The 27,304-nt window shown below is 37.9% G+C and overlaps 1 protein-coding gene across 9 annotated transcripts in view; it reads left to right on the forward strand.

The window, feature by feature from the left end:
- The first annotated feature begins 264 nt into the window (after positions 1-264).
- The window catches only part of Asic5 (acid sensing ion channel subunit family member 5), a 39,166-nt gene continuing 12,126 nt past the window's right edge, over positions 265-27,304 (forward strand). For 2 of the 9 annotated variants that reach the window (XM_029475644.1, XM_029475645.1), the window contains exons 1-8: positions 265-352; positions 9,046-9,140; positions 10,234-11,827; positions 15,334-15,534; positions 18,126-18,432; positions 23,092-23,329; positions 25,157-25,282; positions 27,116-27,265. In XM_029475644.1, the coding sequence (XP_029331504.1) occupies positions 15,495-15,534; positions 18,126-18,432; positions 23,092-23,329; positions 25,157-25,282; positions 27,116-27,265 (861 nt within the window). In that variant the 5' untranslated portion in view covers positions 265-352; positions 9,046-9,140; positions 10,234-11,827; positions 15,334-15,494. Of the gene's footprint in view, positions 353-8,221; positions 8,628-9,045; positions 9,141-10,233; positions 12,074-15,333; positions 15,535-18,125; positions 18,433-23,091; positions 23,330-25,156; positions 25,283-27,115; positions 27,266-27,304 lie in introns of those variants that run through there. The other 7 variants (XM_029475639.1, XM_029475638.1, XM_029475641.1 and 4 more) reach the window with 7 other exon arrangements.

Consider the following 27,304-nt stretch of genomic DNA (forward strand, 5'->3'; position numbering starts at 1 on the left):
ATCAGATTCTTAGCCCTCAACAACTTTGCTTGTCATCATCTAGTCCTGTACCAGACTTGTTCAGGAGGCTGCATTTCTAGTAGACAGGCACTGTGTGTCACCTCTTTTTATACCTTCTGAACTCAGTGTAGATCCGGAATGTAAGGACACAGCGTGCATTTGTCAACAACACAGAACCTTCCTTTTGTCCTTTGCTCTTTGCAATCACAGATGAAAGCGGGTGAAGCACAGGAAAAACTTACCAAAAGCTGGAAGCCCGGAAGAAAGAGACATGGGGAGCTGAGGAAGTCAGTGAGCAAGTTTAAAGTTCCCACGCTCTATTTACATCTGATCTTTGTCCACAGGGATGACAGTAAGTCTGCAACTGTCTTTTCTGTGAAAGCTGTGGCTGGGACCCAGTTATTCCTGCCTGGTTGGTTGATGCTGTTATTCTCACTATTCTTTCTTTCTTGATTGTCACTTTGACCAAAATACCCAAGAGAACAAAAGAGGAATACTTCATTTTAGCACAGTTGCAGCAGTTCCTATCCACAGTCCGTTGCTTCACTGAATCTGGGCCGAAGCAGAACACCATGGTAACAGGAGTGTGTATGCACGTGTGTGTGCACACTAGTGTGTGTTTGTGTGTGTGTGTGTGTGTGTGTGTGTGTGTGTGTGTGATGGAAGATACTTTCATGTCCTGGTAGACAGAAAGCAGAAGAAGAACAGAACGAGGAATCAGAAATAGATAAAAGTTCCAAAGTCAAGCTTTCAGTGACCTTCCTCTTCAGTGAGTCCATTGCCCCTGGTTTCCACCCCTTCCTAAAATAGTACTGTGCGCTGGAAACTAAAGATTTAGCACAGGAACCTGTGGAAAACGTTTCATATCCAAACCATAACTATTGTTAATTCTCATGATTAATTTATCACTGTTTTCTGTTTGTAGAGTTACCTGTATAAATAATTACAAAACACTTCCTGAAGTGTAAAAACAAAACAAAACTGAATGTGAAATGCATTTCCTCTGCTAGGCACTCTACAGGGTTCATTTTATTTCTCACTAAGTTAATTAGCTTATTAATTATCTAGCAGCTATGTCTTGTGTTTGATTTGGAAGTGGGTTGTCTCTCTAGACTATCCTGAAAGTTCTAGACCCAGGAACCCCTCCCTGACTCAGTCTCCTGAGTTTATCAATAGGGAATTATAGCTCCTCCACTAGCTTGCTACTGTACTCTGCCCTCTGAGAACTGATTTTTTCCTGGGCTGCATTAGCTATTTATTCAAAAAGCCTGAATGCAAATCAAGCATTTGCTCCTGTGACATCTGTGTTCTTCCTCTTATGCAGACTGCCACATAATACTCAATGGTCAGACTCTGTTCTATCTTTGCCAATTCTCTTCTTTTAAAAGGCCATGAGAAAATAGAACAGGGGAAAGCAAAGACGATTGGAAGAGGCGCATGTGCAAAGGAGACACCAGCTGAAAAGCAAGGACTCACAGGGCACCGAACAGTGTAAATGTGAGACCAGACTGAGGGTGCTTATTTCCAAAAAACAAAAGTCATGTGATAAAACTGATTTTCCAGGGTATTCTAATTCACAGCTCTTATTAATATTCTACTGGGGCCAGAGGAGCTGTAGACACTGCTAGCACATGCCCCAGCACCTGTGCTTCTAAGCTTTGCTCACACATGAACACAGGGTCACATGGCAACTCAACTCGCTGAGTCATTCTGTGTAATCTGTTTTGTAAGATTGTTTTTATCTCAGAATACCCAAGGCACAATTTGCAAAACACATGAAACTCGAGAAGAAGGAAGGCCAAAGTGTGGCTACTTTGACTCTTCTTAGAAGGGGGAACAAAATACCCATGGAAGGAGTTACAGAGACAAAGCTTGGAGCAGAGACTGAAGGAAACACCATCCAGAGACTGCCTCACCTGGGGATCCATCCCACAAACAAACAGCAAACCCAGACTCTATTGCAGATGCCAACAAGATTTTGCTGACAGGACCCTGATATAGATGTCTCCTAAGAGACTCTGCCAGTGCCTGGCAAATACAGAAGTGGATGCTCACAGTTATCCATTGGACAGAGCACAAGGTCCCCAATGAAGGAGCTGGAGAAAGTACCTAAGGTGCTGAAGAAGCTGCAGCCGCATAGGAGGAACAACAATATGAACTAACCAGTACTCCCAGAGCTCCCTGGGGCTAAACCACCAATCAAAGAAAACACATGGTGGGACTCATGGCTCTACCTGCATATGTAGCAGAGGATGGCCTAGTCGGTCATCAATGGGAAGAGGGGGCCTTGGTCCTGTGAAGGTTCTATGTCCCAGTTTAGGGGAATGCTAGGGCCAGGAAGCAGGAGTGCGTTGGTTGGGGAACAAGGGGAGGGGTGTGGAAATAGGGGATTTTCAGAGGAAAACAGATAAAAAGAAAAGATAGGAAAGAGGATAACATTTGAAATGTAAATAAAGAAAATATCTAATATTAAAAAGAGAGAGAAAAAAGAGTGTTTTTCACAAGAACACACGAATGACCTCCTCTTTCTCCTTGGAATAAGGGGTCAGATGCACACGTTTCCCTGTGTTTCTGTCTCCTTTATCTCAGTTACAGAAATTCTGCATGATGAAAGAAGTGTGTACCAAAGTCCATGCCTAGCTGTTACTAAGGGATAAAGCTAGAGCTCTCATGCCCAGCATCTTCAGAGCTAGAGGGTATGAGTAAGACTCCTAATTAGTTCCAGTTGCTACTATTGAACTATGTTAATGTTAAAAGGTACAAAACAGCAAAAATTCTGATATGAAATAATGTGAATCCTTGCTGCTCCACTGGAATAAATAAACCATTTTTTAAATTTCATTTTTTTATTCCTTTTACACTGGTTTCAGAAAAATATAAAATACAGAAGAATAATAAAGGTGGAACATGTAGGTATTTTCAGTTTTTATTTTACTTCTGATATTAAAGTGGATTATAGTATGAATCTGTTTTAAAAGTAATTCTGATTACATAAAATTTTCTCTTCTACAGCCCCTAAAATAAAATAAGATGTCACTCTCTCTGAGATACCTAATAAGATAAACAATGATTAATGTTAACTGTCAATTTGGCAGAAGTTAGTATCACCTAGGAGACAGCCTCTGGGCATCTCTATGGAATATTATCTTAATTGGCTTAATTGAGGTGAAAAGACTTGCCCAGTGTTTATGATCCCTTTTCCCAAGGCAGGAGATCCTGGACAGAATAAAGGTGGAGAACAAGAACATGTGCTGTGCACCAGAAGGCAGATCCTTACTGCTCTGCTCTGACAGAAGGCACAATGTGACCTACTGCTTTGAGCTTCTGCTGTCTTGCCTTCCTCTCCATGATAGACTAGAATAAACTCATGTCCCCTTAAATTGCTTTTTCCCCCCTGAGTATTTTAATAAACAGCAAGGGATTCAAACAAAGCAAAACAACAACAAAGACTACAAGAAAAAATGGTTAGCTAACTCTACTTGCCAGATATCTTAGTACAACCCTGGCTGTCTCTATCTTCACCTGTGAGAGAATTGATGCAGCAACCATCCCTGTACTTTCTTCTCCAGCCAGCACGTGAGGGATGCTCTAGGAAGCCCTATGCTTTTAGAGAGGTTTTATAGAGTCAGTGAATATGATTATATCCACCACCACCATGACTACCACCACCACCACCATCATCATCATCATCACCATCATTATTATTATTATTATAGTTTTGGTTTTCCAAAACAAGAGTTTGTCTATACATCCCTGCCTGTCTTGGAACCCATTCTGTAAACCAGGCTAGCCTTGAACTCATAGAGATCCATTTACCTTAGCCTCCTGACTGCAGGGATTAAAGGTGTGCACCACCAACATCTGGCTGCTTATAACTCTTAGGAAGCTGATTTGCAGAGATTGAGATGCACACAAATTTCCAAATCAAATGTACAGAAAATTTAGTGAAATTTTATCTAAAATTATCTTTAAAACAATCATTTCATTAAATTTGGAAAGGGTATTATTTAATTTGATAGTTGTTATTTCTGGGATCCAGTGCTCTGAGATCCAGCATTTCTACAATGGTTTACTGTTTTATAGGTAATTTGATATTTTTTGTATATTTGTTAGAAAAAGTCAATGACCTGTTTGTTTTCCTAACATCTTTTGACCTGATGTAGCTTCTCATCTGAAAGTCCAACCATGTGGTTTTCAGAAGGGCTTGTCTTTCTAAAAGACACTGTTCCATGGACGGTATTATTCTCTTCCTCTGTGCTTTTGAAAACTTCTTCACTTACTTATTAATTTATTTTTGCAGGCCTGGGTAGGTCAAAAGACCTTCTACCATGTTGGTTCTAGGAATAAAATTCAGATAGTTATTCGCTATACAGGTGTCTTTACCCACTGATCCATCTCCATGACAGTTTGTGTGTACTTTTAACAAGTAGTCAATAATTAATACAAAGAACAACCAAACAGGGTAAATAGTAGCAATTCCGAGTGTTTGATGAAAACAGTGCAAACACAAGATCTCACTCTGAGATAGGCAAAAGCTGTGGATGCAGTGGCAAAGCAAACATCTGCAGGATGAGATTCATGAGTAGACTGCGGTGAGGTGTTAGGAGATCGCTTCACTGTGAACAGATGCCACTGGAAAAGTACAACATGATAGCAGAAGCATTTCAGTCAAGCATTAATAGTTAAGGAAATGTTTAAGCTGCCCTTGGAATTTTGAGCCACACCACAGCATCTTAGGAAATTGAGTTTGTTCCTTAGGACAGTCAAAGAGACAACACCCAATAAACTCAAGTTCCTTATTCTAACACCAGGGACTCTAGTGAATGTTTCTAACCTATCTTTCCTCTTGGTTCTTGAGAAAAATTACAACACTAAAACAATTCAGTAGTTATCATTGTATAGTTGTATGAGGTATTTTGTTGATGTTGCTGTAATAGAGTACTGTTCTGTGTTGAAAAGAAAGTGTCCCAAGAGGCTTGCATACATTAAATGGAGTATTCATTAGCTGCTGGTGGGACCAGCCCAGATTAGTGGCAAGCAATCCTTTTCCAGTTAGTTCGAGTTTTTAAGGGCAAAATATACAATGCGTTGTATACAGAAAGGCAACTCTGGACATCTGTAGAGAGTAAGCATTGTTTACAGAAATGGAGAGAGAGCTGTTAAATGGTCAAGCAGTTAACCTTTATCTTGGGGTCACAATTTATAGAAATTTAGGGCTGGTCCAGAGACAAGTTTTACAAAAGCTAGCTTAGTACTTTTTTTGTTTGTTTGTTTTTTGTTTTTGTTGTTTTTTTCCATTTTTTTGTTAGGTATTTAGCTCATTTACATTTCCAATGCTATACCAAAAGTCCCCCCTACCCCCCCCCCGTCCCCTACCCCCCCACTCCCCCTTTTTGGCCCTGGCATTCCCCTGTACTGGGGCATATAAAGTTTGCAAGTCCAATGGGCCTCTCTTTCAAGTGATGGCCTATTAGGCCATCTTTTGATACATATGCAGCTAGAGACAAGAGCTCTGGGGTACTGGTTAGTTCATATTGTTGTTCCACCTATAGGGTTGCAGTTCCCTTTAGTTCCTTGGGTGCTTTCTCTAGCTCCTCCATTGGGGCCCCTGTGATCCATTCAATAGCTGACTGTGAGCATCCACTTCTGTGTTTAGCTTAGTACTTTTAAGAATGTTTAGAATACTTTCATGAGATGACAAAACTATAACTCAGTAGCCTTCTACAGTATTATGACCAAAGGCAACTTAAGGAAGAAAGTTTAATTTGGCTTACAGTTCCAGGGACCTAGATGCCATCGTGGTGGGGAAGACATGACAGCAGAAGCAGGAAGCTGAGCAGTCACATCTCATACATAGGCAGAAAGAGGATGAGATGAATGGGCATACTCAGCTGGGAATGGGAGATGATAATTGTTCAAAGCCTACAGTGACTTACTTCCTTCATCAAGGTTCCATATCCTAAAAGTTCTATGAACTCTCCAAACAGTGTTAACAACTGGGAACCAGTTGCTCAAATACAGGGACCTGTGAGGGATATCTCTCATTCAAGTTACTCTTCATCATGTTTGTTTTTCCTCTTTATCTAACTGGGTCAATTCAGAAAAATGTAAACCTGCAAATCTGACCTTTAGGTTCTGGTGAGCACTGACTGGGTGGTGCTCAGTCTTTCTAGGTCAGGACTGCCCATATTGTGTTCTAGGTATGTATTAGCTCCTTGACAGAATGATTGCAACATTTCAATGAGAGTCATTTAAATTTAAGCCTCTCCATCTCTATAGTCATGTAATGTTTGTATGTTCATTTTATACAGCCCTATGGGTTAAGAACTTAAAGGTACACACTTCCCTTTATAGACAAAGAAGGAATAAGCATATGTTGACTGAACTACCTGCGTGCATTCATTGTCTTTAATGAGCCCATTGCCCTCCTGCACTGTTGTGAAACAGCAGAATGGTTACAGCATTCTTGGAATGATGAAACTTTCAAATATATAAACACATTCTTGTAAGATAATTAAAACTAAATTGTTTTCAGTAAAGATTTAAAACTCAGGAATTTAAACTGGGAGTTACAAGCAACTGTTGCCTGCTGAAGAAAAGGAAATAATCGCTTCCTTCCCAAATTGCTTTTGGTCAGTGTGTTTTATTACAGCTACCCCAAAATACTTATATTTCAGTATCCTGCTCATTATTGTGCATAGGTACTAACTTTTCAAACTCTCCCCTTAGAACAGTGCATCTTGAACTACTAGACACCTTAAAAACTGTGCCCTATCCCAGGGATGGTGGTATGTACTTGTGATTCCAGTCCTGGGTAAGCCAGGTCAGGAGTTCCACAAGTCCAGGCAAGGCAAGGCTACATCATGATAGCAAAAGCAAAGCCAAAGGAAAGGCAAACAGACAGACGTACTATTCTGCTCTAACACTCTCTCCTACTTTCCCCTCAAAGCCACTTGATCAGATCATTTCTGTAACTGCGAATATGTGCAATATTATTTCTGTAGCTTGCGAAGACTTTGACTGATTACATTTTCCACTCCAGGGCCATTACATTGCTTCATTTAGCAGCATTGCTCCAGAGAGCAGTTTATATCCATCCTGACAAGTTTCTTACAGTAGTTTGAAAGAGAATGGCATCCATTGACTCGTGCATTTGAATTCTTGGTCATTAGTGGTGGAAGACTTGGGAAGGATAAGGAGGTGTGGCCTTATTGAAGGAGGTGTGTAACAGGGATGGGCTTTGAAGATTTTAAAGCCCATTCCATTCCTAGTTAGTGTTCTCTGCCTTCTACTTGTGGATAAGGAGTTAAGCTCTCAGCTACTACTGCTCCACTACCATCCCTAGCTGCTGTCGCCATGTTACCTGTGATAACTCCCAAAATAAAAGTTTCTTTTAATAAGTTGCTTTGGCTATGCTGTATCGTCACAGCAACTGAAAAGTGACTAAGAGTTGGTACCAGAGATTGGGCTGTTAATGCAGCAACCTTTACCATGCTGGTTTTTGGAGGAATGTAGAAGACGTTGGACTTTTGACTAGGGAAGTGGTTGAGTATTCTAAGCGGACTTAGTAGGCCTTCCTAGCAGTAGGTTAGTAAACATTCATGTTGAGAACCCAGATCAAAAGGGTTCAGAGGGGAAAAAATATTAGCAGCTGAGCTAAAACACACACACACACACACACACACACACACACACACACACACACACACACCACCACCACCACCACCACCAGCAGCAGCAGCAAAAACTACTCTTCTGATATTATGGCAAAGAATGTAGCTGCTTTCTGCCCCTTTCCTAAAAATATACCTGAAACCAAACTAAAAACCTTTGGATTAATTTCACTGGCAAGGATATTTTAAGATAGCTTAGTATTGACTCTGTCCCACTGTTATTCCTTCTCACAGATTTGCAAATCTACAATGAAAAGAATCCAGGGGAAACTCATAATTTGGGGAGAAAAATATCCAAAGGAAATGTAATATTGGAGGCAAGGCTTGTGCTGAAAGAGATAAGAAGCCGCCTAATATGAAACAGACTAAAGGGATAGATGGCCTCAGGGCAAGACTCCACTCACCAAAGATTCTAACTTGTGAGAAGGAAGTGCCTGAGGGACTTTTATGCTCCTGAAAAGCAACAACAAAGAAAAGATTAAGCAAATGTAATTTTAAAAAGGGGTCAATCTCCATTTCTGGGCACAGCAAAATCAGGTGTGGCATCAGTCATGTGATTCTGGCTTTAGAGTCATGAAGAAAACACAACTAAAGGAGTTGTCTATTCCTCTCTGCCCAGTTTAAGAAAGCCACTAAGCCAGGCATGTGGCAGGAAGTTCCTAAGAGGATGTTTCTAGAAGCTCTGAAGCCCTGAGTTGTTGGAAGTCTTAGAGCTGCAGAAGCCAGTTTTTAGTCAGGAAGTGGAAACAGATAAGCTTGTTGCCCTCAGCAAAGAGGGAGGAGCAAACTCATCTAAGCCCTTTAACCTCGGGCACTGCATGGGTGCTGGGAAACAGACTCTGAAAAGGCAGCAAATATCCCCAGCCACGGAGTCATCTTTCCAGTCTCTGTTTTCTTACCTGCAATGGGCCTACATACAATCCTTTCTGGCATGCATCCACCAGCTTCAGTCAGGTCTGGCATTCCTTAGCCTGACAGCTCTAATCTCTGTGCCTGTTTCTATCTCTAGTGCCTTCCCTTCTCTCTGTCCTTTCACATTGCCTCTCATTCTGTCTCCCACAAGGACACCAGTGTTTAGACTTAGGACTGTCATAACTTCATTAAGATCTATTACAACACCATTGAAGAATTATCTGGCAAAAACCTTACTCAAAAACCCTACCCAAATGAAGTTGTTTTTTTTTGTTGTTGTTGTTGTTTTGTTTTGTATTGTTTTGTTTTGTTTTTTAGATTTTTTTAGATTTTGCCTTGTCATCTTTACTTTTGTTTTGCTTTGTGTTACAAAAGAAACATTAAGTACACAATTTATGATCTTCATTAGAATAATGTTCAAATGTACTACTATAATAGCAAATACATATTTTTGTTCTAGGGTGTTGGAATATAGGAAACTGTTAGCCAGATGTTCCATTGTACAGAACTAAAAGTTCAGAATTGAGAAAGCAGAAAGGAACATAAAATTTCTGGGTGAGTATTTGGAGAAACTTTTTTCAGGTAACCTTGACCCATAGTGTCGTCTGCTGTATGGACACATCATTTTGCAATCTTGTGAGCCTGCAAGTTAAGCATTAGTGGAATCCTTCCCCCTCTGTTGACCAATGGCAGGAACATTTTTGATAACTATGTATGAAATACCTACTAGTTTTTAAGGACGAGCTGTGTCCTTCCGGCCAAGATGTAGCTGTGTGACAAACAGAACCCTCCCACGGGCTGAGCCAATAGCAGGCCACCAGGGACTAATGAAAGAGAAGAATTAGAAGCCCATTAGCATTCTCCCAAGTGCCTTTTGCTTTCAGAAAACTGAGCATAGTGTCCCTGGTGTGCAGTTTTCAAATGCACAAATAATTAAGATATGCATTTCAGTCATGTTTGTTAATGATGATGTCACAAATACAATATCTTTTCTGCCTTCTTTGCTCCTGTGTATAATGCAAATAAAAGCTACTTTTCACATTTAGAGATCTAAGTAACAGCATTTTGTTCAATATATGAGAATAAAAATCAGCAATTCTGTTCAGAAAACAAATTCCGCATCCTGTTAGCTACAGTCATAGAACAGACACATAATAAGCAATAGAAATTATGATATTTGCCTTTTTATGACCCAGGAAGCATGGAAATTTTATTTTCAATATATTTGATATAAAATTATAAAATGTATACATGATGCATGAATAAAATCATTGAGTTATTTAAAAGGAACATCCAAAAGTTTGTCACCTATGCATTGCCTCATGCATCTCTTCATAAAGCTCAAATAAATGAGAGTGGGAATGGTTCTAAGATAGCTCCTTTTCTACACCTACGGATCGTAGTATCTGAGATGGCTCATCAATGTCTTAAGCATTACAAATGTGAATTATCAAATGATCAGAATTTTTCTTCCATAACATGTTTTCTGTAGAAATTTTCTATGGAAAATCATACAGTAAACTCATTTTAATTATTTTCCAGAAAAATTGAAAATAAAAAATTGTATTCAATACCTATCAAATACTGTCTAAGGTATAAAATTATAGAGCCATCTTTGAATTTACATACACAATTTTCTTTTAATCAGGAGGAAGAGAAATCAAATATCTTCAATCATATCATTACAAAAGGATCCCAGTCGACACATACAAAAAGAGCAATAGAAATTAAATATGGCTCTTTTATAAACACCGTAGGAATAGTTCTTACCAATAAGATTCTTTGGCTTTCATTAAAGCCATGGCATAACATGACTTGGAAGGGAACACTCTTTTTCCGAAATCAGCTGCTGCTTCAGTTTGCTTGCCAGTTTTGGAAAGGAAGAGATATCCTCCCCTGGAATATGCCATCCAATGGAAGAACTACAGTCACTGAATACAGGAGAAACTGAGACCTTGGGTCTCTCTCTATGATGTCTGTGGATCATGAATATTTGGCCTGAAGCTACAATGAAGGAGAAAGGAAAATTCTGCATGGAGATGTACTGTGCAAAGCATCAAGCAGGAGTTTTTGAAAATAAATACCAATGAAATAAAAGGTAAAAGAATGACTTCAGGTCTCTTTGGACTCAACATTACTTAAACACACATGAAACCTGCAATCTATGGTCCTTGATTAGATCCTGGATTAGGGAGAGACTACAGAACATGTGAACATGGCTTCTCAAATAATAGGGCTGCACCAGGGCTGTGCATCCTGAATGAGCTCCACATTTTCTCTTCATTCCATGGAGTTCTGGTTCTTAAGAAATCCAATATATTTAAGAATGAAGGTGAACTTAATGAAGGAGATGATGCATTGAAGTAAAACACTTATCTGTGTATTCACTGTATAATTTCCTAGGACCAAAGGCATATACATTTATTAACACGTCAAAGTAAGCACAGGCTAATGGTTCCATCACCAAACATGGCCACTGGCCAAATCAAATAAAACACATTGCAATCCCCTTTCTCTAGAGGCAACACAGAAAAGGGAATTTCAAGGGTTTGGTAAGTGATATTTTAGAAGAACTCAAAGTATTTAAGGAGTAGACCATGACATTGGCTAAATACCTTTGAGATACAGAAGAGATAGTGGCTAAGATGCAGAGATGATTGTTTCATATTGCACTGTATACACCAAGGTACAAGGCAACTTCTTTTCAAGTGCTTTGATGGTATGATGTGAGCTGTATTTACGAAACTCATAGTAGTTACTGCAAGTGAGTCTTCCTTTGATAGTTCTGAAATTTTTTGACCCGATAAGGGAAATTTGCAGCAAGCTAAGAAACGGGGGATTCAAGTGTGGCTTAGAAGGATAGGAAATAGGGCGGGCTCTAAGAGTTTTAAGTCCTTCCAGAATAAATCTCTCAGCATGCCACACTTCTGTAGCTGTGTTCTAAGAAGCAGTGTTTTGTGCTTAGTTTGCTTTCACTTGAGTTCTGAAGGTGATGCACAATTTTATATGTGCTTACATAGTTTTATTCCTTATTCCTGGAAGACTCTGTTACAGCATTCATTATAAATCATCACAAGGTAATTGATCTTCGGTTCTAGTTTCTCTTTCATCTGTACAGGTAATGAGTTGAAAGAAAACATCTGAAGGTTGGAGATTCCAAACTAAGAAAATCAATTTTTGTGAGAGTCTTCATAGTAGCCAGGAACCTATGGGAACCTTACACTGGGACATTTGATGAGAAGGTATGAGGACACCACATAGACTGTATACTGTAGGGCTGCAGCACAGGGACATGGGTCGGGATATGTGCACATTTTTTCTGAGACTGCTCAGCCTTAGCGCCAGCCTCAGGCACAGGCTGGCTTTGAGCTTTGTTATTTGCTGACAAGGACCAGTTTACTTTCTTGGATTTGTCTCCCTGTTTCTTGAATGAAGCCTGCAACACTGCTGTTGTTAATTTTTGAGGCCATTTCATTCATAAGGATGGTGTGAGTATTTATTGAAAACTTGTTCAAATTTTCCACTTTTTTGTTCACTACGTAGTTTTCTATGGTAAATGTTCCCTGCTCTTGTGCCATAGGAAGAGCCTCCAAACCTGCCATGTTCTAACCCAAGTGTCCCTATATCCCACTCCTGTAATAAGGCAATTTACTATGAGTTTCATTTTCAAAATAAAATGTTGAAAATATCACGAGTTGTCTTCTGGTATAAAAATGAAGAGAGTACAAGACTGGAACAAATCACTTAGTCATGCATCAAGTGTTTTCAGATTGTCTCCTACTTGCTATCTATTTTTCTAATGAGTATAGTAGATAGCAAACTAAGCAGGCTTAATGTCCAGCCTCATAGACCTTTCACTGTCTGGCCCTGTTTCTGAGCTGCCTCCTCTGTTAAACGAGCTAGGCTTGTGCCAGGACACAAGGGCTGATTGATATTGAATACTAAGGTCACTCTCTACTTTATGTGAATTGGTTTTAATTATATATGATATGACATATTGACTAATTTCTTCTTATTTGTGCTTTATAAAAGTAAACATAATATGCACATGATATTTCTGGCAGCTAAGTGTGTATGAACAAGACCTGAGAAAGATCAAGCCAGGCCCAATCCCAATATAGATGTGGGAGGGGCTCATGAAGTCCACATCCTCCCCAGCTAAGAAACGTTTAGCGACTGGTGGCTCCTGGATGAGGGGGAGTCAGCTCTATTCAGCGATGGTGGGCTCTGGTGGGCTACCCACGCTCTGATGGACATCCCTACACCCATGCATAAACTGTCAGCACTAAGTGGACTTGGGTTTAGAAAAGTATACATAAACTTGAGTGGGAAAAATGGTGAGGAGAAGATAGGAAAAATTGGAACTGAGGAACTGGGGTACCAAAAATTAGTATGTGCATCTATAAAAATAAAATCAATAAAAGAAAAATGACCCATCAGACTGACATTTCAAGAATAGCAACTAACAAAGTATAAAACAAGCCACAAAAAAACCTCTGTGACTAACATGCAATTTAAGCTTTTAAAAGAAAATTATTCATTTTAATTTAAAATGGTCTTTATATAAAGAATGCTGTAACAAAAACATCACCTGTACTTGCCAGCTATAAGAACTTGATTCTACAAAGAGTGCACATGGAGGGACCCATGACTCCAGCTGCATATGTAACAGAGGATGGCCTTGTCTGGCATCAAAATAAGGGGAGGCCCTTGATCCTGTGAAGGCTCGATGCCCTAGTGTAGGGGGATGCCAGGGTGGGGAGGCAGAAGTGAATGGGTGGGTGGGGGAAGCACCCTTATAGAAGCAGGGGAAGGGGAATGGGATAGGGGATTTGAGGATAAACAGTCAATGGGATAAACATTTGAAATATAAACAAACAAACAAACAAATAAATAAATAAATAAATAAAATATCCAATTAAAAAACACTTATTTCTAACAGTTTTAATTTAATAGTATTTCAGACCCAAATTGATAGATACACTGTTAAATTTTTATTCTCTTACATACATGGTAAGCTGATAACTTATTTTCCAAAGTTATTAAGAACAAACCAAACATCTATCTTAAGTATAATAAAAAAAACATATACATGCTCTGAATATAACAGAAAAGATGAAGGCAGGGAAAAAGAAAGAAGAGGAAGACAAGGAGAAAGAGTAAGCAGGAGGAGGAAGGGGAAGGAGCAAAGAAGGACAAGAAGGGACATGCATTCTCCCAAAGAGAAAATAAAACATAAAATTTTACTTCAAATTAAAATTGCAAAGTAGGAGCCAAATGACAGAGTACCTGACTGGGCAGTGAAACATTTGCTTAGTTTTAGCAGAAGCCTGGGTTCCATTGCCACACTCACAACAGGAAAGAGTAATGAAAACATATGAATATGTCAAAAGTAGAATTAGCAAAAGTATCCTTCAATAACTAAATAGCTAACACAAACTGTATCTCTGTAACTGGGGCTGGGCCAGAGTAAATACAGTCCTCTAGACAGTGTTCATTGATTCTAAGGATCACTCATGCCCAGAATCTAAGTGAAAGGGCAGTTGGGTTTGCTGTCTACTTTTCTGTCCAGCATGTTTTATTTAATCGTTTATTATTTGTCTGCATTAATAAGTCATCCTTTGCTGTTGGTGCTACAAGTGCATAAAGGGAGATAATGATGACTCAGAATTCTCTTAGTTCTCCTGGGATTGGCTTTATTAGGCTATTCTGTAGCTTTCTTTACCTTTACTGGGAAGTGGGGTGGGGCAGGGAAGAGGGGCTTACAAATCTATCTTCTGTCACATAGGCTTATTCCACATAGCATCACCATCAGAGAAAGAAAGTGTGAGCATCTATGTTTAATTTTAATTGGGTATCTTAGAAAGTGAAAAGGCCAGGTTTACAAAAGAACAAGTTATATCTGTGAGGAGAATCCTTGGTCTTGATTTCAAACAAGAAAGTGAGGAAAAATGGAGAGGGAATTATAACTACACAAGTTGAAATTCAAATTTAATTCAGTCACTAAGAGGGAGGAGCAGAAGCAAGAGTGACTTCTTGACAAAACCAAACCACGTTAGCTCAGCTTCAAGTTATGGTATTGGAGTTTCCCAATAGATGTCCAATGTTGAAGGGAAAAATTGCTTGTGAAATATTACCATGACAAAGGCATCAGGATCTAGTGGAGAAACATGTAATTACTGTGTATGGTCAACAGATGGCAGCATTTATACACGTGGATGCATATCTAGGTTTATTAATAATATTAATGGTAAGTTCTCAAAGGTGTTACTATAAAAAAGGTGGCCTTTGTGATTTGGAAAATTTATATTATTTTATTAGTATTTCTTTTTTAGTTAGTATCTTTTTTCTTTTGTAATTTTATTATTCTTCTATTTCCCCTGGTCACTTTGTTACAGTTGTATCTCTTTTATGAAAGAAACTTCAAAACAATGATACTTCACGTCCACAAACACACACACACACACACACACACACACACACACACACAATCACAATCACAATTTGATTTGTATGAAGCTGAATGTTAAGTAAAACGTGAAGAGACTGTCACCTGGGTATCCACTGGTATGATCATAGGCCACTGTGAGGTCACAGCTTTTCTTCTTTCTTTGTTTCTTTGTTTCTTTCCTTCTTTCTTTTTCAGAAAGTGGGTTTCAACGGTGCTCTCTGGGTTTTAATCTATCATGGCCTCTTGCCAGTCTGTAAATGTCCATAGCTGGTTCTGTCCGTGTTTTTTGATTTACAGATTAAGTGCTTCATGAGGCTTAACATAGCAACACAAATATTTAAATTGCCCCTACACTTTACAACCTTAAGTGCTGTATTTTATATAAAAGGCACAAAATGAATATTGTTATTGAAAAAAATTGGATGCACCAGAGGACTTGGGATCACTGAGAGCAAAACATGGAACATACTGAGAAATCACACGTGCACACGGAGAAAGGTAAGAGATCCTTAAACAGCAATATCCGCCATTCCTAAATACCGGAAATAAGCAGAGAGCAGGGGTAGGTTTCATCCTTGGAAAACTGGATTCTCAGTATTATGTTCACAGTAACAAATAGGAATTTTAAAATGAATAATACAGTTTTAGTAGCAAAAGAATAACTTATGAGGACTCAAAATACTACAAAAAATATTACTATATGTTACAATCAACTTTTGTTGTTTCTTTGTTTCTATACAGTGCTTGCTTTCCTAACGTTTCTATAATGACCAACCTTTTAATGAAACTTTTTGTTTATTCACCTGATGAAATGTACTTCTAAGAGGGAAGTTCAAAGCCTCAGTTGTGTGGACTGGTGGTCTGCACTGCCCATTTTGGGCTTCCTGACAGGCATATCACTCTGTAGGTTCTCAATTTGAAATACTCAAAAAGAAAAAAAAAACACTATGTTTCTAACAAATAGTAGGAAATGCTTCAGTAGGGTTAACACAACTGTCAATGTTTCTATCTTAATTTAAAGAGTTGACATCCGAAATGTATTATTTGGGTAGTGTTTGCAGCCAGCTGCACTGTGTCTGGCCAGGGACTTATTCCTAGATTACTCCTCTCACTAATAGCCCATGTCCCCTCAGTAGGAAAGGTGAGAGTTGCTAGGGACTGGGCTGTTTCTTTAATCAGGGTAAAGCCTTCATAAATGCTTCCAAGCAATGGTTAAGGAATAAGAATAGGTCACAGTTAAGCTTATTTTGTTAAGTAATATTGTTTTTTTCAGCCTTCTGATTTTATCTGAAGCCTTGACAGTTTTTTTTAAATATGTGCTGATTAACCTGATACTAAAAGAAACATTAAATAATGCTATTATAGACTATAGCACAATTCCAGAAAGTCAGGATGATATAAACATGATAATATAGTTTGAATTAGCTTTAAGAGCGTAACAGTATTTGTGGATGTTCATGTACATTGCACGAAATGGGAAACTTTAGAAAATGCATTTTATATCATTAGCTTTTCCAAACTGAAAAAAAAAAAACCATATTGATTAGAAACTAGTAAGGTATTAAACTAAACTTAATGATGAGAAAAGATTGGAACTTTTTTTGGAAGAATGTTAATACTGCATAATTGACAAAATGATATTTACTGAATTAAAACAAGGATTTAAAATTCAAATAACTTCATTGTGAGAATTTATTGGCTTTTAAAGATCTCATCTCTTTCTTTTGTTTCTGAGATTTGCGTTGTTATTTTTATTAGTATTATCTGTGTGTGTGTGTGTGTGTGTGTGTGTGTGTGTGTGTAAGATGTGAGCTGGCTGCCTAGGTGCCACTGCACAGGTATGGAGCTCAGAGGACAAATCTAGGTAAGGGATTCTCTCCTTCATCCTTTCCTTCATCCTTTCCATGGATTTCAAAGATGTGACTTAGCTCATGAAGCTTGCATAGCTTACTCCTTTACCCAATAAGAGACAGCCATCTAGTCATCTTGCTTGTCCAAGCACTCATTTTGGAAGCAGGAACTTTAAATCATTCCTTAAACCCCTGACTATGTAACCATTTCCTGCATCACTACAAGAAAAGTAAAAATATTGAATAATGTTGAGTACTTCTACTGATCCATGTTACACACTGAATGTTCTCTAAGCATTACACTATTTAACATGAAAAGCCATAAGGCAGATGTTATTGCTGCCAGTTAATAGAAGAAGCAGAAGGAGAATGCAGACATGGCTGAAGTTGCCTAGGTTATGGGAGAGGAGACTTAGAGCAGAAGTTGAAGTCTCCAATTGCAGATGGACCTCATCCCATTAACTTGACAGAGAGGCTTTGCATCTGCTATCACCAAATCAAAAGAATAGTAACCTAAGGGAAATTCTGGATGACTATTTTCTATATCATCAAATATATTTTAGTGAAACTTTCACTGGTCTTTACAAACCAATATCAATAATCATTATTTAATTTATTGCTAGGAATTTCAAAAGTACCAGTTCATTTTCTAAGAAGGTAGGAAGCTGATCAAGTCACCGAACTACAAACCTGACATTCTGATGAGCCAACATAGGAGTAAAACAGTTTTGCTCAAAACATACAATGCACAGACATCACAACACCAAAAATAACAGCACGGTGACAAAGATTAGCTATGGAACTTGTGGTGTGTGACTTCACATAGGACTCTTGGGAGAATAAGCCTAATCCAACTCAAGGAACTCTGTGGTTTCCTGGGGTGAAAGACTAATTAAAAGCTAGGACTATTTTTAGAAGTTATGAGCTGTCACGAACAACTCATTAGAAGCTGGACTTAATGACATACCGACATGTTTCTGCTATCGGTATCTCTTTCTTAACCAGGGCTGGTATCAGATGGCCCTAGCTTATTAGCAGTAGATTTACCTAGTTGGTGCTTTTCCTGATATCTGAATAAACCATCTACTGGAAAATGATTCTGGGGGCCTTTACAAACTTCATATTAGAAAGATAACCCGTTCAGTCACTTCTGACTTGTAGGTTTTATGAATAGCTTTTGATAACCCATTTACTTGTTTTTGTTTGTTTATTTGTACGTTTCTATTTTGTGGGCACTAGGACTCTTAGGAAAGATAAAACGTTGCCTCTCAAAGAAACCACTGCCATCTCCAACTGACCGGAAGAAGTTCGATCAAGACTTTGCCATGTCCACTTCCTTTCATGGGATACATAATATTGCCCAGAACCAGAACAAAGTTCGAAAGGTGATCTGGCTGTCTGTGGTGCTGGGCTCTGTCTCGCTCTTGGTCTGGCAAATCTACAGTCGTTTGGTCAATTACTTCACATGGCCAACGACAACATCTATAGAAGTTCAGTATGTGGAAAAAATCGAGTTCCCAGCTGTGACACTCTGTAACTTGAACAGGTATGAATCAGTATTGTTTTCATGATTTTTTAAAAATTAATTTAAGTCCAAATTTACTTGGATGATTATCATAAGATTTTCTGATGCAGTATTTAGAGCACTGGAATCTTTAAATTGAATATAATGTACAAAGATAAAAAAAGTAGAGAGGCGTGTTAATTTTTTTTTCATTAATTCATTCATTTTCCTTTCCCTTGCTACTTTGTACAACAATATGCTAGGTTAGGAGTAAGCTCCAGGGTTAAGTAGATGTTAAATAATCTAGTTTCCTGAACTGAAGTATGCAAATGATAGGGAGTATCCCTAAGTCAGTGAATAATTATTAAGCCCAGTATAGCTACATACCCAGGCTCTCTATGTAGAGTGGCACTGAGAAAGAACTAACAAGGGATCTAATGTAAAACACATGAAGATTCGAGGTTTAGTTGTTTTTAAGATGTGAAGTCTGCCTTGGTAGAGGCAGGAGAGCTAGAGACCAAAAGCTCTGTATTGTGGTCAGGTGCCTTAGGGCCCTGATCTCTGAAGAACATTACACTCAGCTGAGTTCTCACTGCAACTCTCAAGCTCTGGACTGCACTCCACTGTAGAAGTTTTAGTCACTGTACCAGGCCAGCAGTGAGAAGGTCATCTTCCTTCCGTGGAGTCTTCACAGCAAAGTCTTGGGACTGTCTATCATGAGACATACGTAGGAATTTTGCAGAATGGATGTACTCTTTAAGACTCATAGTTTATTAATGACATAATTATGGGCAGATCCCACTATCATTTGAGAATACACACACGCACACATATATACATATATATATATATATATATACACACACACATACATGCACATATATATACACACATATATGCATATATATGTGTGTGGAGAGAGAAAAGGCATACCTCTATCTATCTATTTATACATAATATATTCATCCATTTTACATATTTTCTGTGATATTAGTTCAAGTAATGCAGTTTTCTTAGTTTCTGTGGTAATTCTAGAACTAGGATATGTTGTATGTGCTCTGAGAGGTTTGTGTGACTCTAGTCCTTCAAAGCTTTAATGTATGCATTAAGGTGTCAGAAGACCAAGATAAGCCAGCCTTTTCTGTATTCATTGCCTCACACTATTCAAACGGCATGCGTGCTGGCCAAGGCAAGGCTAGCTTGCAGGCACCCTTGATTAAAAGGAGCTGATGTAGTTGAAGGATCGTGCAAGTGGATCCGCAGTCACAGTTCTTCCTGGGGACTCAACTGTAACTGGTGGGCAAAAATATTTTCAGAAACTATTTTTTTTCTGAAGGAAATACAGCCGAAGAAGACATGATCCATCAGGGATACTTTCATTCAGAAATGAATGTCAGCACCAAATGTGAAGCTTTGTACAACTTAGACAAGTTTTCTCCTTTCCCATACTTCTTTGTTTCAGAGTGACAAAAGTTGCTCCCTAGTGGTGTGGGGCAAGAAAACCAAAGTTTCCTCTGCTGTACCTCCAAGCCAGAGCTTTCCATGTCCTGGGACATTCAGGGTGGGTGGGTGACAACGTGTTATCTACAGCGAGGTCCATGTGGCAGAGGCTAAGTTTTAGATGAGTGTAACGTAGGGCATTCAGGATACCCTGAATCTCTTCGATTCCCTGGTTCAGGTGGAAGAGAGGTGCTGGAGGTTCTGCTTTCAGCATCTCCTTGTGTTGAGCTACTTATCAGTAGGAAACTGACAGCTGATTTGAGAAAATGCTGTTCAGAGACTCATGACCATATCTACAAGAGGTTCAAAAATTTTTAATAAGTCTCTGGTGGCCAGGTATGTGTGGAGATTAGAATGCGAATTGCAGGCTTTCCCTATCCTGACCTAGATGACACAATTCTTTTCACTAATAACCTAGTTATAAAACAGAAAATTATGAGTGTGTAAAAATGCTGAACACAAAAGGGAAAAAAATAAAAATTTATGAAAAAAAGTAGTAATAATACTATTATTATCATTTTATTTTTAGAAAAGGACTACATTATTATCCATTGCAGTGTTTAATAGAAATATTACATTTCTATTTAAACAGTAATGCAAGCTTGTCAATGACTTCATCAAAATCAGCCTCTTAGGGCATTAGTGTCTAGTATATACAATATCGCATTCAGTATAGCCTTCATATATTAAACCTATTCATATATTCATATATTCATATATTCATATATTAAACCTAGTAGACGCTTGCTGGGGTTGTCATTCTGCTTCATTTATAAATTATTAAAAATATTCATTAATTTAAAATTTGAAAAGTTTCTTTACACAAAGCATTGTACAGACAAGAAGAGCTAATCTCATAAAGGTATATTTGGCACGAAGTCATAAAAATTAAGTTGTACAATAGATTCTGGAAAATGAGCTATTATTCATGGGCTTTTTGTTTGGAACCACTTTAGTAAATTATTAATAGCTCTGTATCAAATTCCTGCTAAATATCATCATTATAGAAGTCATCACAAATTTCCATTACATATTGCCAAAACTATCCATATTTTTTTCCTTCTACTAAAAGTAGAGCTCATGCCTTATGGGTGAAGAGTTCATGTGGTTAACTGTTATTTCAAAACCCATGGCTCCCGTTCTTCTGTGTCTCTGTCTTTACAGCCATTGTGCTTACTTATGTTCCCCAAATCTGTGTAAATGTATATGCATGTTTATTTATGAGTGTGTGTATGTGTGTTCATGTGTGCATATATACGTGTGTGTGCAGGTGTGTGTATGTGTGCAACTAGGCTTTAATTACATTATTTAATATGGTAAAATATCACTGTAGACTCAAACTTTGTTAGTGTAACACATGTAGTTCAAGAAAAAATTTTGAATGGCATAAATAATAGTAATTATTAAAACATATAAAATTTAATAACTTTATTCATTACACTTATGCCATCCACAGGAAGGCTAATTTTGAAAGACTAGTTCATTTAACTTCAAATGACTATAGAAATGAATCTTGTGAGAGGCTTTTCATCTTAGTCTTTATAGGGTATCAAAAGTTGGAGAGTGGCCATGGATTCAGGGTAAAAATTGTGCTTTATATCCAAATCAGTTACTAACTCCCGAAAAATAGTTTCCAGAAATTATTTAGAGCAAGATCAGAGAGGCTATGAGGCATCAGGACATAATGAATGCCAGGAGGGTCTCAGAGTGACAAGCAGACTGCTTGCAGAGTCAGGATGGAGGCTGGCATGGGAGGACCAGAGATGCTGGAATCAGACACAAGAGAATACTAGATGTTGACCATGAAAACCACTGCACTTTTTGGCATGTTTAGAGTTGTCACCTAATATTGGCTTAGGGTTTTTTTTTGTTTGTTTGTTTCTTTGTTTTGCATCTGTTTCATACTCATCCACTATGGCTTATACTACAAAGAAAACATTTAAAACAAAAAACATTTTATAGTTTTACACACACACACAGCAATAAAAATTAAAGAATAGATTGTAAATTTGGGAGGTAGACACAGGAAGGGTTGGAAGTGGAGCAGATGTGGTGGGGGCGATACATAAAAGTTTACATTTAAATAAGTGAAAACAGACATGTAATGGTAATTATTATCATCACTAGGATAATATCTGTAGATATAAAAACTTGAGAAATATATAAAATGTTTTAATTATATTCAGTAGAACTTTGTGATAATCATTTCATAAGTAGCTCAACAGAAACTACTAAGTAAATAAACAACNCCCCCCCCCCCGAAAAGGAAAAATGAATGAAAATAAAATCTAGGTCAGGACCACCAGGAGCCATCAATCCCCCCATGCAAGAATACCTATTTCTAAAAATATAACGGCTAACAAGCACCTGTGAGGTTGTGGGAAAGGGGTAAACTTTACACACTGCTGGGAGTTAAATTCTTACAACTATGTGAAAGTAGGACTACGCTTACTCAATAAACTAAGTCTAGAACTCAACATCCAGAAAGCTGACTGCTGGCTAGTTATTTAAAGAAAAGAATGTTAATATTCACATCCAGGTATGTAGATGCCAACAATGACTACAGCACCATTTAGTGATCAGCAGACAGGAATGATATGAAAGGCCATCAGCTGATGAATGGATAACGAAGCAATAGAACATGTGCACAATATGCATCCTTATATATTAAGCGTTAAAACTGAAAATCTTTTGTCTGTACCACGGATAGGTTTGGAGAGCATTATGCTAAACCATGTGACACAACTATGCTCAACTGGCATAGATACTACATAGTATATTCATAACATCACTCTAATGAATATCTAATTTCTGCCTTTATGATCAGTTAAGCCAAATTCATAATAGTTTTACAAAGAAATAAATGGCAAAGTCTAGAATATAAGAAGATTCTAGAATGATATGTAAACTATGTGCTGCATGGCATGGAACCCTACCAACATTGGACCACACATTCCACTGCCAGTCAAAGAGAAGAGAGGGAAGCTGCTCACTTTGGTGTTGATAGATCAAAATATGAAATAATTGCTGTCATTTTGAGAAATGCAAGGAATAAGGCATGCAAATAAAAATCTGAACACAATGCACAGTGGAAATTGCTTAACAAATCTAACCTTTTACTGATGTAGTTTTGCCTTGTTTCTGTCTTCTAGAAAATTTAAGTATTATCAATGTAACCAATGCCTTCATCCCTATTAATAGATTCCAAACAGAAGCAGTATCTAGATTTGGCATCATTTTCTTCTTGTGGGACATAGTCTCCAAAGTCCTCCGCCTTCAGGAAACAAGTGCCAACCACACTGTCTCTCCAGAGACCTTAGATTTTGTTACGAATCACCAAAACTTCAGCATTACAGAGTTTGTCAAGAACAGTGGTTTTTATCTCAATAACGACACTTTGGTGCACTGTGAGTTCTTTGGCAAAACATGCAGTCCAAAGGTAATGTTTGAACATTTCTCCAAATATAATCAAAATACTAGACTATCACTTCGTTCTGTTTTATGCTCAAATAAAACCAATCCATTGAGAAAGCAACCTAAGTTTATGTACTTAAATTTTCATTAGCTCTGCTACCTCTTGCTTTATAATATTAGGAGATGTGGCATCCATGTGAGATACATTTCTTCTTTCAAGAAGTTATATATAAGGGGCTGGAGGGATGGTTGAAGGGTAAGAATGTTACTTGCTGTACAGGCATAGTGGTGTGAATTCAGATCCAGGACCCTTACAAAAAATATCTGGTAGTCTGTGTGTGCCTATAGCTTCAGCACTGTGGAAAGCAAAGACTAGAATCTTGTCTGGGCTGGATACTAGCTAAACTCAAGGACATAAGGACATTAGGGCAATCAGAGTTGTTCTTTGCCATTGCACATATATGTACATCATACACAGTTACACACACACACACACACACACACACACACACACACACACACAGAGTGAGAATGGGAAGAGGAGAGGGCAGGTTATATAAAAATGTTAAATGACAATGGTTTTGAAGATTTAATTGAACCATAGTATTTAAAAGAATAAAACAGCTTAACACAATAGAATACTTCAAAATTTTCCTCATCCTTCAACAACGTATTTGAGGAAAACACTTCTGTCCATCTTAAGCAGGTATCACACTATATCTAAGTTAGAAGCACTTTCTGAGAATACACAGAAAGCAAGCCTTCCAGCTTTCAACTAAGAATTATATTATCTTGTGTCACATGCAGGAGATGTTGAATGAGCTTTGTGTGAACATGTAACATCTAAAATTCTGTTTTACACAATTAGCCTAGGATAAAGTACAACATGCCTGGATTCTGAGCTCTTATTTTCTACATCTCCATGTCTCTACGTTATGAGATAGATTCAAAATTAATATCAATTTCATTCTTTAATGATATAACAGATATATAAGAGAAATCCCCAAGAGAGACTTGATGGGGATGAAAATAAGCAGTGGAGATGACCTGACCTTTAACGTAAACAGGTCTCCTCCTCACTTTGTGTTCACTAATACAGAAATGGAATTTTAGTAATCTGTGAAGTAAAATATATTAATTGGTTTAGTTAAGTGGGTAATCAAAAACGGAACTGGCTTTAGAAAATGCTATACCCATGAGCCAACTTTCCATCTCCTAACTTTGCCGGTCTACTTTTGATATGCTCTCTTCACACAGAGAGCCAAAACTTCAGCCGCCAATACTTTTCTCACAGTGACACGTTAGAATCCAGACACTCAAGAATCAAGATGATAATTTAATGGAAGTCTCTTTTTGTTCTTAAACCAGTTGCAGAGGAAAGAGGTTGGGGCTTGCAGATCATCAAGCTTATATAACAAGTATATCTCTGAGAATGGAGTGGATTATCAAAAGAGATCAGTTGGAAGCAAAATATGACTGCTTCCAGGGAACATGAGGAGGGAGCCCTGAGTGCTCAAAAGAAGGGTGCGGAAGCCACTCATCAAAGGCTAACATGATTTTTGTGAATCATTACCAAAAAACTGAAACAAGTCATTTTAAATTGAAAAAAGCTTAATCATATGTAAAATTGTATCAATTAAAATAACATGAAAATTTACCTAAAAGTTCATTATACAAGTGAAAACTGTTCATCAAATACATGCAAAACTTGCCAAACTATCAAATCTTGCTAATATAGGCCTCCTCATATAAACATTTGCAAATATAAAAAAATGATAGAGTAATTGGAATTTGGGAACCCTGAGGAATTTCCTACTGATTATTCTCTATTTGGCTCATTTTCATATTGAAGGATTTCAAGCACGTCTTTACTGAATATGGGAATTGCTTCACTTTTAACTACGGTGAGAATATCCAAAGCAAGAATAAAGTGAGTTTGTCCGGAAGAGGCTTGAAGCTGCTCCTCGATGTCCACCAGGTATCCACTTTGCTTCATCTCTGTCTGCGTGGAAAAGCAACGAGAGAGGGCACAGGTTTCCACTTTTACTGTTCTGTCAAATAACTTGTACCAGCAGAGTTTATCTCACCCCTGGACACATTTTCCAAATGCCCCATGGATTGTGAATTACTGTTGTCTTAGAGTTTCAGAAAGGAGATCATCCAGGCATAAGCTAGACATTTTCAGTGTTCTACTCACTTCTATTATCATGATTCCAGGGACTGTTCGTGTAACAGAATAAAGAAATGGCAAGTTCTATCATGCTGTGTACATAGCTTATGACAGTTTAAAAACATAATTGTAGTAGGATTTTCATCTGGACATTGAAACATTGAAGTATGTTTTTAGAATAACTCTGTGTGTACTTTATTAGTCATAGAATTCTCTGAAAAGACGAAAACATACTCAGTAAGAATAGTACAAGAGTGTACTTTACTTAAAGCCTCATCGATCAATGGTTTCTTTTTGCTTGGTGATTGGCCTAGAAAGTTAGTTTTGACTTGGGACTCGGGTATTACAACATCTAAGAATTGCATTGCACTTACTACAAAGGCACTAGATGACTAGCTCCCAGCCCTGCCCTATGCTTTATACATGATTTCTGCCATTCTGATATACTAAGTATTCAAAGACAATGAACATCAGAGAGCAATGGTCACCTCATTTTTGAATCATAGCAAATTACTCTATTCCCATAAACATTAATAAAGGCGTGGCTTTCTGTTAATATATTTACAACTTCCTCCTGTGTCCCACTCAAAATAATTATATTAAGGTCAAACTGCAACCCTGCACTCAGCAAATATTTGACCAATATTTAAAGTATTTAGATAATAGCCCTAGTGTTAGTTTAAACATTAATTATGAATTTTTATTAGGAGATAATCCAAAATAAGTGTATATAATACAATTGAAATCTACAAATGCAATATAATGTTCTGTAAGTAAATTGCACCGAGCTATTTCTCTAAACCAACCTTGTCAATGTTTCTTAGAGTGTTTTAAAATATCCAGTAGAAATGGGTCTCTGAATTACAGGAACCTAAAGTATGCTCCTTAAGGATGGTTGCACAACAGTGGATTGATTCACTGCAGAATTCTTATATGCACACACCCACCTTTTTATAGCCCGAAACTACTGCATCACTAGAAATTTACTTGGATCTTTACCTAATATGCATTTATATATTTAAAAAACAAAAGTTGTTGTTGGGTTGGAGAGATGCTTCAGTGGTTAAGAGCACTGACTCCTCTTCTAGAGGTCCTGAGTTCAATTCTCAGCAACCACCTAGTGGCTCACAGCCTTCTGTAATGGGATCTGATGCCATCTTCTGGTGTGTCTGAAGACAGCAACTGTGTGCTCATATACATCAAATAAATAATTTTTAAAAAAGTATTGTTAAAGAAATAGTGTTAATTTCAACAATCATTAAAGAATACATTTGAATTTTAAATAAGGTCTGGGCTTTAATTAGAGAGAAGAGAGAGTCCAATGGTTCTCTAATGCATTTGTAGCAAAACAGAACAGGCAAGTAGGAATTTCTGAAAGTCACTTGGGAGATGAGAAGAACAGAGGAAAGGAGGTCATCAGGGAAAACAATGTGGATTCACTCAGGAGCAACTGACACAGGAGCATTGGTACACTCACTCAGAAGCAGGAACCTATATGATCCAGCCTGAAAAAGGGGTGTTTTAGACAACAAATTTCCACATCTCTCACACATAATAGATTTGAAGCCTAATATGGTATAACTAACTTTAGGAAATCGAATTCAATATGAATCGATAAAACCACATCTGTGTTCATTTCAGGAGGAATTCACTGACAACCCAGTCCCTGGTTTTGCTGATGCTGGGGTCATCTTTGTTATTCACTCACCAAAGAAGGAGCCACAGTTTGATGGCTTAGGTTTGTCTTCTCCTGTGGGAATGCATGCACGGGTGACCATCCGCCAACTGAAGGTAAGAACTTGAGAGATGTGGAGGCAGAAAGAATTAGCT

This window comes from Mus caroli, chromosome 3 (assembly GCF_900094665.2).
Source record: "Mus caroli chromosome 3, CAROLI_EIJ_v1.1, whole genome shotgun sequence".
NCBI lineage: Eukaryota > Metazoa > Chordata > Mammalia > Rodentia > Muridae > Mus > Mus caroli.